Genomic DNA, 16,531 nt, shown 5'->3' on the forward strand with positions numbered 1-16,531 from the left:
AGCTGGGCGGATCCCGACATAATTGTCGGGATCCGCTTCAGCTGCGGCATCTCAGTATACCGCGAGCTGTGGCGTCTCAGTATACCGCGAGCTGTGGCGTCTCAGTATACCGCGAGCTGTAGCTAGTTTGTGTCCTCCCGTTACCCTAAGGAGAACTATGGGGAAAAGCCTTAACCCCATAGTTCTCCTTTAATTCAGTCCTGAATTCCTTCCTGAATTAGTTTTGTCATGTCCACAGCTGGAAGGGTTATCTGGTGTGCAGATGTTAAAACAGATCAGGGAATGGGAAATCACTGAAGAAGCAGTGTGGAAGGTTTGCCAGCAGATCAGCATTTCTGAAGTACAATATGTTTTTTTATCTGCCTAACTGCAAAGGCACCTGTATTCCTCCTCTGCCAAGAACAGTAGTAGTAAAAAATGATACAGACTATATGCAGCTGGGTAATTCTATATGCTGGACCACAGAATGCTTTATTCGCACTCTTGGGCATCTGAAACTGCCAGCTTTTCTTCTTTAACTGGATGGAGCACATTAATAGAAACGTCTGTTTATGGCCAACATACACATGGCAAGATAAGAAAGTCAGAAAGAGGTCAGAATAAAAAAAAAAGTGGAAATATGACCTGTGTGACAGTGCTGTGCCTTAAGGAATAAGAGGTCACCCAGGGTTCTCACCCATACAAGTTGAGGGGCTTCAGGATGAGTATTTCATATGGAGAAAACTGGCTTTTCAGATTTCTCCAGCATTGGTAAACCCTGGTCAGGGTCCTGGAATCTGGAGGCTTTGTAGAGACTTGGGTGGGATTAAACCTCCAACCCTGGGTCCATGTTTTTATGTTGACCAGCACCCAGTGATTGTACTGTAGCTGTGCACAGCCCTTACGGTACAGAAGTTGGCTAGTGTCCAGGGCTCCAACCAGGAGGAGAAACAGACAAGGGTCTGAAGTGTGAAGCCATAGCAGTGACATTGTAAGTGAAAGCCAGGAGGCTGAACAAAATAATTTTGATTTGTGGCAGAGAGAGGCTGAACAAACCCTGCAAATGTAACCTTTTGTGTGACCTGAACTTAATTTTAGGAGTGGGTATGAAAAGCCTAAAAAGATGACCTGCGAGTGGCTGTGTCATACCAATTGAAGCTAGTTCTCACACCAGATAGAAGCTGATTGGTTTTTATTCCAGAACAGTGGAGCCTTCGCAGGTTTCCACCTGGGATGTTTGTAGTTGCCAAAAAGGTAGCATCCAAAAACAATGCTCTGTGTTCCGAAAAAGAAACCAAGTTAATTCATGTAACTTAGTTACTACAACTTTCTGCCACTGAGTGGATGTTTTAGGTTCTCTGTACAGCTCTAAGCACCCAGTGCCACTGCACGTGTCCCCAAAACTCTGTATCAGTAAGAAATAGGTGTCAGGTATTTCAAAAGCAATAGTCCCCCAACAGTGCTGTCTGTTTTGTGTTCCTTAACATGTTTCTTTGTCATTGTTTGCTTGACAGACATGTCAACAGGCTGTGTTGGTGGTAACCCTGAGATAAAAGATTTATTAGCGAGAGGTAATCAGGAAACACTTTATAGTACAAAAAATAAAGAAACCAAAATGTAGCTGCAAATTTTTCTCAAAACCCACCATTGGACTCCCATATAACACATTCTTGTGACCAGTCCATTTAATTTTTCCTCACACCAGCTACAATACCAACATCATACATGTGCCCATTGCTGCATTTCCTTGCGTGCCACCATACCCGTAATCCTACTTCTGTCAGTCTATGACACCTCTCCAATAAAGCACTGGAAATGTTGCCTGTTATAGCAGCTATTGTAACAGCCTGTTAGATCAGGCCGCTGGACAAAGCCAACAAGACAAAGCTGGAGTAGAGTCCAGAACTTGCAAACTTATAGCAATCTGCTAGACATGTGCAATGCCAGTCTAAGGCAAGAGAGACTGACCATTTTTTGGGATAGGTTATTTTCTGAAGTGCTTCCCATCACACTTATGTTTTGCATGTGCCCTCTCATCTGCTCTTTATGACAAAATTTGGGAGTGTTGTGCATCAGCCCCTTCTGTTCTCTAGTTTTCTTTTAATACCTCTCTGTGAAAGAAACACAGAACCATAAACCCCTTCATTCAAGCATGGTGGTAGAGGGGGTGAATGCTGCTTTGTTGGTAAGCTGCTGCGCACAAACACTGCTTTAATCTCTTTAGATGTGAAGTCAAAAGGAAGTAGCAGCGATGGTTCAGTTCGTGCCAGCAAAGCCTATGATGAAGTAAGACAGTGCTCATATTGAGAGGTATCTCAGTCTCCACCCTGGTCACTCTTTCTAGGGGTGTCTTTGGGGAAAACTGGGTGTAGGGACAGTGTAGGGCCTCCCTTAGGAGCAGTTGGGTGTTTGGGATGAATGGAGACACAGACATCTCTGCCCCTATATGGGGACCCCTGCATAATGGGGTCCGGCCAGAGGCTTGGGGGGTCTGTACAATATGATACAGGCAGGGCGAGTGCAACAAAAATTCAGGTAGGAAGTTTGGGTTCCAAGCGGAGAGAAGCTTCATAAAGACCCTCTTCATCCAGCACTCCTGAGGAGTCCAAGAGATACTGTGTGACCTGTAAGAGACAATAACCATTTATATGTGTTGACATAAGACAATGAGAACATAACCAAATCCAGTCTACTGAACCTCCAACTATTTGATTAGTTATCCAAAACTGAAATTTCAGTATAGGTGGATGCTCTTAACCTGTATCATCTACAGTCTTCTTTTTGGGTATTTTTTTTATGGTAGATGCTCTCCTCTCTCCTACTGCATTTCTCCATCAAGTAAAGCAAAAACCCAAAATGGGTTATGAGACTTCCTTCATAATAACCAATGCAGGTTGGCGTTTCAGGAAGGCAGGCGCTGAGATCTTTGCTGCTGAAGTATAGGTGCTCTTTCAAACAGTGCCATTGTTCTTCTGGCCCCCACCCCTCCATTGTTCTAACCAAGCTCTTTTTCCCTCTATCCAAATTAATCTCCCATGTAACCATACCCACAGCCTTCATTGTTTGTTTACATCCCAGAGTAGCAGGGGGTAAACGATCATAGGACTCCATGTACCTCAAATAACACTCAGCCATTTCTTAATTGGTGAACTATACTATGCAGTGATACAAACAGTGTTTATGGCAACTGGTTATAAAAATATGGCCTATCGTATTGGTTCACCATTACTTAAAATTGTTCCATCTATTATATTGCCCTCTTAGATCTTTTTACACATTTGTTTTGAATTAGATATTGGATCATACATACACCTGTATGCCATCACTTCTTGTTTGGCACTGCAGAATATGCTGATAAGTTTAAAAAAAAATTCATATGACGGGCTGAGCATGGTGACCCCACTATGTAAGCTAATTGTCGTTTGATTCCACCACCCCCTTTCCCATTTTGTTGGCTTCTATGTACTTTACAACCACCCCTGGTTTTGAGACTAAATTCACTGTTATACGTTTAAAATCTAGCCTCCCCTTCAGCTGAAACATATTTAGGATACAAAGTCCCCCATTGTTTACTAGATTCTATTATATCTATTATAAATCTATTATACTAGGGGTTTTTTTGTACCGTTGTCTAATGCTATAACCCTATGGGCCACCTTGTTTGTTTTCATGTACAAAAACCTCAATGAATACATGTGAAAGAAAAAATTATTTGAATAATAGCAATGATCCTGGTTATACAAACTATAACTGTGTAACAGCAAAGGGTGTCTGTCCCAACTGTGATGGTGTTTTCATCTTAAATCTTTTCTGCATTATTAATATATTTATTTATATCTCATTATTAATTTTTCAGCACAAATGTGCCTACTATGAAAAGCATTTAATCATGCTGAATTTCATATAAGTGTTACTTATTAGTGCTGAAAGCAAACCAAGTGATGTCTTACCTTAGGCTGGTGCTCTATCTTGTAGGCAGTCTGTTGAAACTGCCTAATCTCTCGAATTATATGTGAAATCTAAAAAGGGTAAACCAAACAATAGCGTTAGGTTATGGTCAGTGCCTCAATTTTGCAGCTTGTGGATTTCTGGGGAACCTAATAGAATATGCTGTATTTGCTTCACCCCCATATTTTATGGTCAACGTCTACATATTCAGCTAGCTCTGAAGGGGGAATCTCCTCCAAAACGCATTAGCTAGTTGGTCTGTTCTGGGACCTGCTGTGTATCTTATTGCTCATTTCTTATGCTAACGTGAAGGGATGTCACGATTGCCACTTTTACAGGCCCAAGTACAAGTACACGTACTTCCCCTCATGTACTTGCCGATACCAATTACCGATACTTTTTCTTAAAGGGACAGGTGACCTGAAATGATCCATAGTACAACTACATGTTATGTACTATGGATCATGATTTAACCTATTCATGTTAGCAGGGGAGAATTGTAAATCTATTGTTGCAATGCATTCTATATGTAGTATATAGTACATGTACATATAGAGTGCACTGCAACAATAGATTTACAATTATCCTCTGCTAACATGAATGGATTAAATGATCCCTAGTACAGGGCTGCATACAGATCATTTAATCCATTCATGCTAGCAGAGTATAATTATAAATGTATTGTCTGCACTGTATTAGCAGTGTGTACTCTATATGTAGTACATATAGAGTATATACTGCTAATACAGTGCAGACAATACATTTACAATTATAATCTGCTAGTACTGTACATGTACTACATATAGAGTACACTACAGCAATAGAGTTTTTCAATTATCCCCTATTCCCCTGCTAACATGATTAGTTAAATCATGATCCATAGTATAACTACATGTTATGTATGTAGTATACTATAGATCATGATTTAACCTAATACTCTTTATCAGGGGTCAAAATTTCAAGTCCTGAGCTACTAGCCAGGCCTTAGGAGTTAGTCATCACCAGTTGCCCACCTAACCCCTACCCTGACCCGGCCTTAACTTTGCCCCTAAACACACCCTCTTAAATAATCTTATACATTACACTGTTAGATGTTTTATGCAAAATAAAGTTACAAAAATAAATATTAACACTCTCTGCCCTGTTCCATGCACCCCCACATAAAATATTACCCTCTCCCCCCTGTTCCCTGCCCCCCCACACATAAAATAAGAAGCCCCCCCTGTTCCCTGACCCCCACACATAAAATAAGATGCCCCCCTGTTCCCTGCCCCCCACGTGCAGGTGCCCGTACTCATACGCTGACAGGATGGATCCTGTCTGTGTCCGAGCCAGGAAACACACAACCGTACGAAACTGCACTTGGGGTGAGCGGCGTATAGTCGCGTACTCCCATAGAGAAGGACTGGGGGCTGCGTACTAATAACACGCAGCACCTGTCTTTCCACGGAGCTGTACTTGCCGGCCTTTCCTAGTGTGAATGAGGGCTTAAAGATTAAATATCACAGTGCGTTACACTATGTGGTGCCAGCAGCAATTCAGCTAAGTATTTTGCATCAAGTTTGTATTACTATAAAAACAATACTGTTGTCTCTTTTTTATGTGTTTGTATATCTCACCATTCTCATCTTCGAAAAGTTGACCAGTCCATCCTCTGTGTAGTTGGGGGTACCTTCTTCTATAAATGCCAGGTCAGTCAGGTACATGCCCAAATAGGGGACACAGGGAGGGTCACAGCTGGAGAGATAAGAAAAAACAAAAACGTCACATCTCCACATGGGTAGTAGGAACATGAAGGAGTCTATACCCAAAGAAGACATTAAAAGAAAAAGGTCAGCCATATATAAAGACCTACATTTGAAAAATGTTGTATTGCCCTTGATGCTCAACACTTACTTCTTCAAGGCCTCTCTCAGGTTTTTAAATCTTCCTTCTGAAGACACCAACTTCTGAAGCCGGTCGATTAAGGCCTTTGTCTAAGAAGAAGTAGAGAGTTATTACAAAACTAAACAGGAAAAATATTAGAAAGTGTAAACTGGCAACAAAAAAGTGAAGCAAAGTGGAAGAGTTAAGAGTTATGCTGCTGTGTTTTACCACTGGGGAGATTTGCCCTCTCCTCCTGTCCTAGTGACACCTATTAACAGGGCAAGAAGTGAGGGATGATTATCCCAATTGGGGCTTGGTCAGCAACAAAAAAGAGGCAGAGGCATTTTCTACTCTTCCACTTACTACTGCTGTCTGTCCCCATTGGAGATATTTTTCATTATTCCCTGTCCTAGAGACACAGATTGAAATTAAAACCACATAGTAAACCCCCACTCAAGGCAAAAAACAAATAGCTAGAGTTAAAATTTAAATATACCAATTGATGAAAAAAAATGGACCAATGATATGATAATGATAACTGTGAAGGGAAGAAATCTATGCAAAACTGTATTTTGCAGGTGTTTGTTATCTCAAGATGCTGCAAGTTTTGGGTTGTTTAGTCCTTCACAGCAAGCATGGCTTATTAGCAGACAATAATCAGGCCTTGTCTTTACTCATGTGCAAGGACAGAGATAAATAAAAAAAAACACTATCCACGATATTGGATATTATAAAATAGGAAGAGTAAATATTGCAAAAAAATAGAAAAGAGTTACATCAGATTGCATACATCAATGAAAGTAGTAAATTAAATAACTAGTAAAGAAATTCCTCCCTAAACCTCTTTCTGCTGGGCTGTCGCATAAATGCGCCCATGGGGCTCCGCTGTTGAGTGTTGAGAGCGCGCTCACTGCCTGCTCCCAGCACTGACCAAGCTGTCAACGCCGGCTTCAATCAGAAGCTGGCGGAACAGGCTCCTGATCATGTGACAGTCAATTACAGCAGTCACATGATCAGGACCCCACAACCTGACATTCAGATCAAGTTAAAGTTTGGCGATGGCATTGGGTGAAGCTGGCCATACACATATATATTTTTCATCCAGAATGCAGGCTGTGCTTACAGTGCGTCCAAGCAATACATACTCCAGGATCCTTTTGAGTGGGGTGCGTGGCAGGGGTATATAGATGGCAAAAGACAAATGTTCTATAAGTTGTCCTTCTTAACCATGAAACATTAAGTCAAATATTTTGCTGTAATTTCTATATCTGAAAATTAAGTTGTGCTTCTCCTACGTCCACATATATATTGTAACATCAGATATGGGAGAGGTTTATGAACACAAAGCAAAGTACAGTGCCATAGAGATTGGCATGTCTGCTCGTGTGTCTTTATCTGTCAGAATGTGATCAGTGAGATTATCTGAAACTAAACCTGGCATTAAAAAGAGAAAGTAAAGACATTAATGGAGGGTATCATTTTGTTCTCACGTGTTAAACCTCTTAGTACCTGTTTGGACACTTTAATCCAGGTCCTCTTGAGGCGAAATATTGCACTGCGATTAAGAGATGATGTAATCTCCAGAACAGCATTATAATTGTGTAGACAGCGACAGATATCAGCCACTGCCATCCACTTCTCAATTGTACACGCACGCACCGCCGGATCTTCATTCCGCAGGATCTCGGTGGCAATCAGGTTACTCATCTGACAAATAGAAATACCAAAATATCAATAAACAGCACCTGCTTTTATAAAGTTGTTGCATTGTGCATATGTTTGTAGGCACCAAGTCAAATATTGTTTAAAAGGATACCTTCTCTATACATTGTGCTAATAGGTGGGATATAGAATCACCACTAAATACCACAGACCCTGGAGTGGAATCTCAGCAGGGGCTCTCTCATACCTATGGAAAAACCTTTAAGGTCTTATTATATATTGGGTATATAAAACCATCACTTTATATTTTTAGGTAATTCAGGAACAAAATCAAGCAAAATTTCCATAAAAAGTCTTTTTGATGCTCAGCAGGGAATATCCATAATAAAAATATCACTAGTTTCTGTACAAATTACATTATGAGCACTCTGCTGGAATATAAGGACGAATGACAGCCGGGCTTGTTACTTTTTAGGTACAACCAATGTCAGGGTGGCATCACAAGATGATACGCGCTTGTGCATGCTTTTACATGCAATATAACAACCGCTTGCGTGTGCATGCATGTTTACCCGCTCACCCAATTCCAGAGTTGGCAGCAGAAGGCATTTTTAAGAATCAGAGCTGAATTAGGAATTTGCTGAATGGTCTCCAGCTATTACCTTCTGACCTGAGTAACCTAATCTTGTTTCCTCCCCCCTCCCCCCCGCTACTACTGACCCGGCTTGCCTTTGGATTTGTTCTCTTCTGCCCACCTGTTGCAGAACTTGCTTGGCTTTGGACCTACTCTACTCTGCCTACCCACTACGGTATTGGCTTGCCTTTCGATCTGTTCTACTCTGCCCACCTCTTGCAGTCATTGCTTGCCTTTGGACCTGCTCTACTCTGCTTACCTGTTGCAGACCTGGCTTGCCTTTGGACCTGCTCTACTCTGCACACCTGTTGCAGACCTGGCTTTCCTTTGGACCTGTTCTACTCTTCCTACCCGCTGCTGACCTGGCTTTTCGTTTGGAACTGCTCTACTCTGCCTATCCACTGCTGATCCGGCTTGCATTTGGATCTGCTTTCTCGTGTTGTTGACCCAGGTTGCATTTGGACCTGCTCTTCTCTGCCCACCTGTTGCTGACCCAACCTAATTTTTTTTTTTTATTCTTTATATTCTGTAAGACATACATAAGGTACCAATGGCAGTCAGGAAAATCATCAGGAAAACCATACAACAGAAAAGAAATGGTAGTAGACCAGACAGTATAAGGTATCCGGGTGTACCCGTAGAAGGCATGAGTAATCAGCAGCATACAAAAGGATAATGCAGTTGAGGGATCACATAGTCTACAGACAGACTACAAGAAATAAGCAACCAGCGTTGCCCATACTAATTTTTCCTCAGACCTTCATCTCAAACGGTTTTGCCAGACGCCACCCCTATGGGAGGCTTAGTGAAGTGAAAATGTAATGCCTCTAGCAGAGACTTTCCCAAAAAACAAAAAAAGGAAATACTGTACATAAAAAAAGATGTGAAAGAAATGTATTGAAAGAAGAAAGACTAGAAAAGCTAAAAGAGAGGACACCCACACAAAACAAAAGCATTTGCCTCTACTTTACTTAACTCCCGGCCTGCCTTCTAGCCATGACTCTGACTGCTAACCTGCCTACTGTCTGTCTCCTCGATTGCTAATTTCCGCTTTTTCTTCTACTACGTCCCAAGCTGGTACACTGCTCCTTTTTTTTTTCTCAAGAAGCTGCACACCCAATCTGCATCCTGTCACATGCAGTGATTACTCTGTAGTTTTGCTCTATAGTGACATCCTACATCTGTCCTCGTCACCTAAAGAACAGCCAAGACATCCCCCAGAGCAGCTTTGTGTCCTCTTATCCCCTGTCCACCTTTCCAGTGGTGTTGAGTCTAGAGGTGAAAGGAAGCCTTCTCATCATGTTGGCCCTCTAACCAGGTATGTGATACCCTAATTACACACCCGTCAAAAAAAAGGGAGAAAAGAATGGGAACATACATCCTACCAAAATCACTAAGATCTAAAACATTATAGCAGGTGCAAATTAATTTCTAAAGAGTCCTAAAGCAGACCTGTCAGTACCATCAAGGACTGAGTTCTGCAAAACATGTTGATTTTGCTGCACCAAACATGACTCACATGGTTGAAGTGTTTGCTTGTGCTCATGATATATGGCGTTCTCTCATTTTTGTCGGTTTTCATCCACCCCTGACCAAAAAACTCCCTGTAGGGAAAAAGCAGATGGTGTCTCAGATATTCAGTTCATCTTAGCATACAAAATTAATAAAATAAAAAATAAGTGCATGTATAGTCAAAACACTTCTTAAAAATGCATTCAAGTACCTTAACTATTAACAAAAATCGTATTTTTGCATCACTGTAGATCCTCAAATCATCTCTACATTTGTACTGTCCTTCCTTCTGTAGGGTGGCTACTTTTTTTCCCCATGATCCCTGTGTGTGTGTAAAGTAGCTAGCTCTCCAAGCTCACTCCCATGATGGACTACAATCTATTATTTAGTTTACTAATTTGTATTGAAGTTATAGTTTATGATGGGAGCAAGCTTGGAGCGGTGACTACTTTACAACACACAGGGACCATGAGGAACAAAAGTAGTCACCCTCCAGAAGGAAGGACAGTGTCAGCACCAATTCAGAGATGATTTGCGGATCTAAAGCTGAGTGATACACAAATAAGATACATTTTTGTTAATAGGTCACTTCAATGCATTTTTAAGGTTTAAGTCCTTGGTTAAGTGTCACTTTAAAACACCTGTTACTATACTTTTTGCTGTTATGTACCATTAGGAAGATTTCCCTTTACTTCCAGTCTTGGAGACGCAACAGGAAGAGAGAAGAAAACTTTCAAAAGTGAAGGGAATTCCCTTCTTCAACAGCTTTCATCAAAACATGTGTCCCATTGCAGGATTTACACTCATTCTTTGTTGCAGTAACAGGACAAATAGAAATGGTAATTGCAGGGAATCAGACCAATTATAAACTTCAAATGGGTTCTAATTTAACCACACTCTATCCAAAACTACCAAAAAAAAACTTTGACTATACATATACTTTAAATACATAAACTGAAATTCAGTCTAATCATTGTAGCTTACCATTAAAGGAGATCTATGAGGTGAGTGTTTTTCACTCATCCTCATAGTTAGAGCCGACCGGTGACAAAGAAGATGTCACAGGTCGGCTCTATTGATCGGGAAGTGAGCAGAAACATGCTGTCGATCCGCTCACTTCCCGATCGTCTCTCTGCAGTGAGCAGTGACTGTGAGTCACCGCTCACCGCAGGGATTCCCCCCTCCCTTCTCCCATCCTCCAGCGCTGAGTGGAGGAACAAACGGGGGAGGGGGTGGGCACAGCTGGCTCTGCTTCCCACGCAGTTGGGTGGATCTCAAGAGTATTGTTCCGGCTGCAGAGCTGTCAGTATATTACGGGCAATAGTCCACGATATACTGAGCTTTGGGTCAAGGGAGGACGTTAGTATATGTCCTCCTGTGACCCTAAAGAGAACTATGGGGAAAAACACTTACCTCATAGTTCTCCTTTAAAGAAAAAAATGAACTATGCCACAAAAGCTTATCACCAGTTATCAGAAAAACATTTAAGACCCCATTTTAGTGTGGTTGTAATTCAAAGTTGTAAAGTAGACAGAAAGGTTAATGCCCCTTTCACATGGTCCAATCAGGAGGGCATCTATGCACGTCTAGTTTTTTCTTCTGATGGAGGAAAAAAATAAAAATTACCGGACTTACTGTATGTTGGTTTATGGGGATTTAGATTTAAATGGACTTGTGTCCCTTTACTTTAGATTACCCCCAATTCAGCACGATAGGGTCCAGCAAAAATGGAACTCTGATCCACCTGTTTTTCCGGACCTGGCCAGAGCTGGTGTAACAGGATGTAAACGGACACCTGTCTGTTTAGATCCGGCTGCCCATAGACTAACATTGGGCTTAAGATCAGGTCCCTCAAAAAACTGACAGTCTCCCCTGTTTGGAAAGCCTGTGTGAAAGGGCTCTAACATGTGAAAGAAGTAGCTAAGTGAGTTCTGTGATAGAAGAATGTTATGTGGGTCGGAAGAAGCCATATTTGTAACAGCTAAAGAAAAAAAAAAAAAGCTACATGACTGACTGGCTACAAATTATATTATTACCAAAAAAGATACAAAAACACTTGTGGCTGAAAAAGCACCTTCAAAATAAAACTTCCCATTGTGCAAATAATTGGTGGACTGGCTTGCTCATAGATGCAATCCAGTGTACATTTATTTCTGATTCCCACTCCACATGTGAAGCGGGTTTTTTTTTAAAATGTATTTAGCACGGCCCACATTTATTCACAGGTCACATTTGGCATGGTGAGACTTACTCATAGGGAATCTTCTTGAAGATCAGATGGTCCAGTAATGTAAGCTGTTCTGCAGTCTCCAGGGCAGAGAGAGATTCAAACGGATCCACAGGAGTCCCCAAAACCTGCAAAAGGTACAAACATAAGCAGATATTACAGTCTATACCACAAGTGTCCAAATCTATTATTAGAAAATGTAATAAATAAGCAGTGGTAGATAAAAACTAAATCTAAATGATAAATCTTAACAGCAATCCCAACACAATAGATTTATAATAGCAGTTTAAAAACTAACTCAATTCATTTTGGCTTTCCTGGAAGCCAGCAAATCATCTTCTACTCATTCATTATATTTAGTACACGTCTGCTAAACTATATATACTCCTTAGTAGGGATGCACCGAAATTTTCAGCCGCTAAAACATTTAGGCCGAAAATGGTACTATGAGCAAAATGACGATATAACAAAATGTTGAAAATTCAATGCATCCCTAGTTTCTCTCCTCCCTGATGGGCTCCGGTCTGTGTGCCCTCTGATCCCCGCTGCTCTCCCCAGCCTGTGTTGGCAGAGGCAGCTGGGATCAGAGGGGACACAGATCGGCGCCCAGCGGGGGAGGAGAGAAACTGTCAGGAGGCCGAGCGGGGACAGCAGCAGGAGACAGCAGTCAGTTGTCACAGGAGGCTGAGCTCCCAGCAGCACCCTGCTCGGCCTCCTGTGACAGACGGGGGAGTCAGGATGGAGACTGGGTTACCAGCACTCAGTCATCAGAACTTGTAAATAACTGAGGACATAGTATGCTTATTGTGTTCCCAGTTATGAATGAACAGGAAGTACTCTACATCACTTCCTGTGCATTCATGATTGTGGACATAGTAACTGATACTATCTCGACTACACTCAATATAGAGGCTTCCTGTTCTTTCATAACAGGGACTCTGTGTCCTCAATCTCTTTTTCTATTTTAAAAGGAAAATATTAGGGGTCTGTTTAGAACCCTGATATTTCCCCAAAGCCCCTAACAGTAAAGTAAAAAAAATAAAAATAATAGTTTTTAAAAAATTTAACTAAATGTAAAAAGGTTGGAAAAAAAGTCACTTTCGGTTTTGGCCTAACAAATTTTTTTTATTTTGGTTTTGGTCTAAAAGTTTTATTTCAGTGCATCACTACTCTTTAGCACACATTACTGAAGGTGAACAGTAAACAATAATCTACTCAGTTACATAGATCCATTTCCTCAGCTCTTATAGTAAAGACTCCTTTCTGTAGGTCAAGGTTAAACTTTTTTTTTCCAACTGCAAAGAAAACAATGGTGTCTTTTGCAGTGATCACATTTTCACTACATTTATTATGTGGACCATTAATGTATGTTATCCCCCTTAACTGTCTCTTCTTAAGGGTGAATACATTCAGAAAAGCTAATCTTTCCTGAAAGTTGAGTTCCTCCAAGCCCCTTATTCATTTCCATGCCTGTTGTGTACTGTTTCAACTTCGGCAACATTCTTTTTGTGAACTGATGCCCAAAGCTTAATGGATTGAAGATGAGGTCACTCTTTTTCTTTTTAAAGAGGCATAATATTTTTTTTTGTCTCTATACTAAAATAAAAAACCCATTCAATACATTTTAAAATAGCTACAAAATTTATAATGCAGAAAGGTGAACATTCTTAGTGCCATGGGCTGCCCTAGCAATAGGGCAATATCTATTACCTGCTGCTTTCCTCTATGTTTTAAAAAGCCCTGCATTAGCAGTAATTGCCATCTCCACCCTAAAGTTTTGTCCTGCAAGGCCTATATTCTCTGTGACCAGGCATTTTTTACTCTTTATTGAACACTGGAGTGACGAAGGATGTAAGCACTGCTCAACACTGGACATGCCAGGGCATTCACATTTTTTTCTTAGACCTTATACATGTCTCTGTTTGAAAGGCACGCCATGGCTTGTAAATATCCAACTCAGAGAGTGGAAGAACCAAAATGACTTACCGTATGCTCAATCTCTTCCAGAGTTACCTGGCTGTCTCCAGGATCCTCCTGTGTCAATGTGCTGAAGATAGAAAGTGTCACTAATAAGTATATTTATTTACATAAATGTATACAGCACAGACATAATTGTATGCAACATTACTGTACTGTATACTCTGTCTTGTAAAATGAATACAAAGTATTTCCAAATAAGAAGTATGATGATAATATGTACAGGATACACAGAAGTATAATCAAGCCACAATTTCTCTCATCGATTAAGAGCACATGCACATTTCTTCTAGGCCAGCCCAGGGACCGTAAACTCACAGCACTCTGTTATGCAAAAAACTGCTTAATCTAGGATGTCAGAACTCAGCCCCCCACCTCCATCCAGCAAGCCTCTCTAATGCTCTGGGATGCTGCCTATCGCTTTACTGGACCAACAGAAAGGTAGAAGCGGTGCTGCCAAGTGCCGACTTCCTAGATAACATTCCAGTTGCAGTAGAATGCCCCGTTTTATGGCTTCCAAGGTGCTCTACAAGAACTGGAGGCTGTGTTGTTGCCGGATTACTATAGAAAATGTGTAGCAAGTGCATTGTAAGGTACAGCTTGCCAGGATCTATCAAGATAAGTCAGAAAGACTGGCTGTCATGGGCTGGTTATGAGGAAGCAAAGTCCTTTCTGACTTGCTTGACTTTCTACTCCCCAACAAGTGAGAACAGGTGGAGTGGTCTCCTGCACTGATATAAAGAACCCTTCTTTGCCATGTCTGAAGAAACACACATACCTCTGTACAACAGCTACAAAATATCTGTATAACCTCATTATATATACATTGGTATAGATGTATGCCCTCAGGCAGCATTTACAGTGATGGCCATGAGCATGACTGAATGAGAAGCACCCTCCATCTGTCGCAAACACTTAAACACTCCTTAACCACCTCCCGTCCATGGCCGTTCCTGAACGGCCGAACGGGAGTCTTCTAGGAGTAAACCTCTGAAGAAATATCTATGATGCCTTTGCTTAAATCTCCTGCTGTAAATGCGCCATATCTCTCTGAAATGATGATGCTTTGGCTTTAATACTTTCAAAGTCATTGACCCGTTACATGTTTGTGACTCAGAAGTATGGAAGCAAAACACAGCCAGACAACTATCTTCTTTCAGAAGGCCAGCAATGGCAGCTCCCTTATTTTTCTCATGGTCTACATAGGTGCATATTAGGAAGTAACCAGCACTCTGAATAATATAATACAGACAGTATTAGGACTGCAACATTAAGTACCATTATATCTATTATACATGTTTACATAGGATGACAAGCATCTACGTCTACGTATATATTCACAATAAATGTGAATGTCTCACCGGATAATGTTGGCTGCAGCTTTCCTCTCTTGTGCCAGGAGCTCCGGATTGTGGATGACCTCCTCCAGGAAACATATCACTTTATTCTTAAGTTGTAGATTTCCCTCAAAATCCTGGGACACAAAGAGACCATAGAACACTTACTACATCTTTAACTGTATATACAATTCTATTACTCCAGCTGCAGTGATGCACCAAAGTGTTCTGTAATACCTTTTTATTTTTAAAGAGTGTTACAAGAAACACGGCCGGCTGATAAGCACCCTAGCTCATGATATTGGTCTTAATAGAGAAAAGACCAGACAGAAGTCACATTAAAGGAGAACTATGGGGTCAGTGTTTTTCCCTTTAGTTCTCCTTAGGGTAACGGGAGGACACAAACTAGCGTCCTCCTGTCACCCTAAGCTCAGGATACCGCGAGCAATAGTTCTCCTTTAATGACCAAAATATATTATATGAAAAATATATGCTTTATTGCTAAATTACAAAAACCTTATAATTCATTCACCTCGCCACCCGTTCCTCTAAGTTAAAAACGACAACCTTGTCTTCATTCGGACACACATTCATACAACACCCCACTTGTTACTCCGTGAGTAAAACAAATCAAATGCCGGCCAGCGGGTAAGAGCTCTTTTATTAACTTATTTGACGTGTAAAAGTGTTGAGAATGCTGGACACAGCAAAGTAAGAAAATCATCTAAAAGGTGGAATAAATATGTGTTAAATGGAGCCAGGGATTGTGCATTCTCTAAGAAAATTTACACAGGTCACGAGTGGAGTGACAATAAGTTGCTATACCAGAAGGCGTATACCAATGCAACACTAAATTATTAAAGGAGAAGGAGACACAAAGCAGATTTACAGCCAGAAAAACTGAAAAGATTATATACATGTTGCGAGAATAAAACACAAAAGTGGTGAAAATCGTATTGCCTAATGCATATGGAGAATAATCCACACTAGATATTTGCTGCAACTGTTACGAGAATCACCATCTCTACTGACTAGACAGGATACATTGTATAAGTGGATTGTTGCAAAATAAGAACGCTGACTTTCATCCAGCGTTATTGCATTGCTAAAGACACAACTATCAAGGTCTAACTGTGAAAATGATTAGACATAAATCACTCAGAATTATAAAGGTGGCCATAACACCTTACAATCGGTATCGGTGCCGAGTACTCGTCCAAATGCTCCGATGCCTAGCCCGATACATCCAGTATCAGGAAGCCGGGAGCATGAAGCTGGCTTCCCCACCAATCAGGAAGCCGGGCAGCGTGTCATTGCACACTGCCCGACTTCCTGATTGGCCGGGAAGCCGGCTCCATGCTCTCTCGCCACTTGTGACGAGAGAGCATG

The 16,531-nt window shown here is 41.1% G+C and overlaps 1 protein-coding gene across 1 annotated transcript in view; it reads right to left on the reverse strand.

Moving 5' to 3' along the window:
* Nucleotides 1–1,551: 1,551 nt before the first annotated feature.
* The window catches only part of RASGRF1 (Ras protein specific guanine nucleotide releasing factor 1), a 73,134-nt gene continuing 58,154 nt past the window's right edge, over nucleotides 1,552–16,531 (reverse strand). Inside the window, exons 21-29 of the mRNA XM_018561361.1 lie at nucleotides 15,167–15,279; nucleotides 13,815–13,875; nucleotides 11,853–11,956; nucleotides 9,609–9,693; nucleotides 7,303–7,500; nucleotides 5,824–5,903; nucleotides 5,547–5,664; nucleotides 3,930–3,998; nucleotides 1,552–2,603 (exon numbers count right to left, since the gene is read on the reverse strand). Of these exons, the coding sequence (XP_018416863.1) occupies nucleotides 2,511–2,603; nucleotides 3,930–3,998; nucleotides 5,547–5,664; nucleotides 5,824–5,903; nucleotides 7,303–7,500; nucleotides 9,609–9,693; nucleotides 11,853–11,956; nucleotides 13,815–13,875; nucleotides 15,167–15,279 (921 nt within the window). The 3' untranslated portion in view covers nucleotides 1,552–2,510. The remainder of the gene's footprint in view (nucleotides 2,604–3,929; nucleotides 3,999–5,546; nucleotides 5,665–5,823; nucleotides 5,904–7,302; nucleotides 7,501–9,608; nucleotides 9,694–11,852; nucleotides 11,957–13,814; nucleotides 13,876–15,166; nucleotides 15,280–16,531) is intronic.

Source organism: Nanorana parkeri, unplaced genomic scaffold (assembly GCF_000935625.1).
Source record: "Nanorana parkeri isolate BGI_ZX_2015 unplaced genomic scaffold, ASM93562v1 scaffold519, whole genome shotgun sequence".
Classification (NCBI taxonomy): domain Eukaryota; kingdom Metazoa; phylum Chordata; class Amphibia; order Anura; family Dicroglossidae; genus Nanorana; species Nanorana parkeri.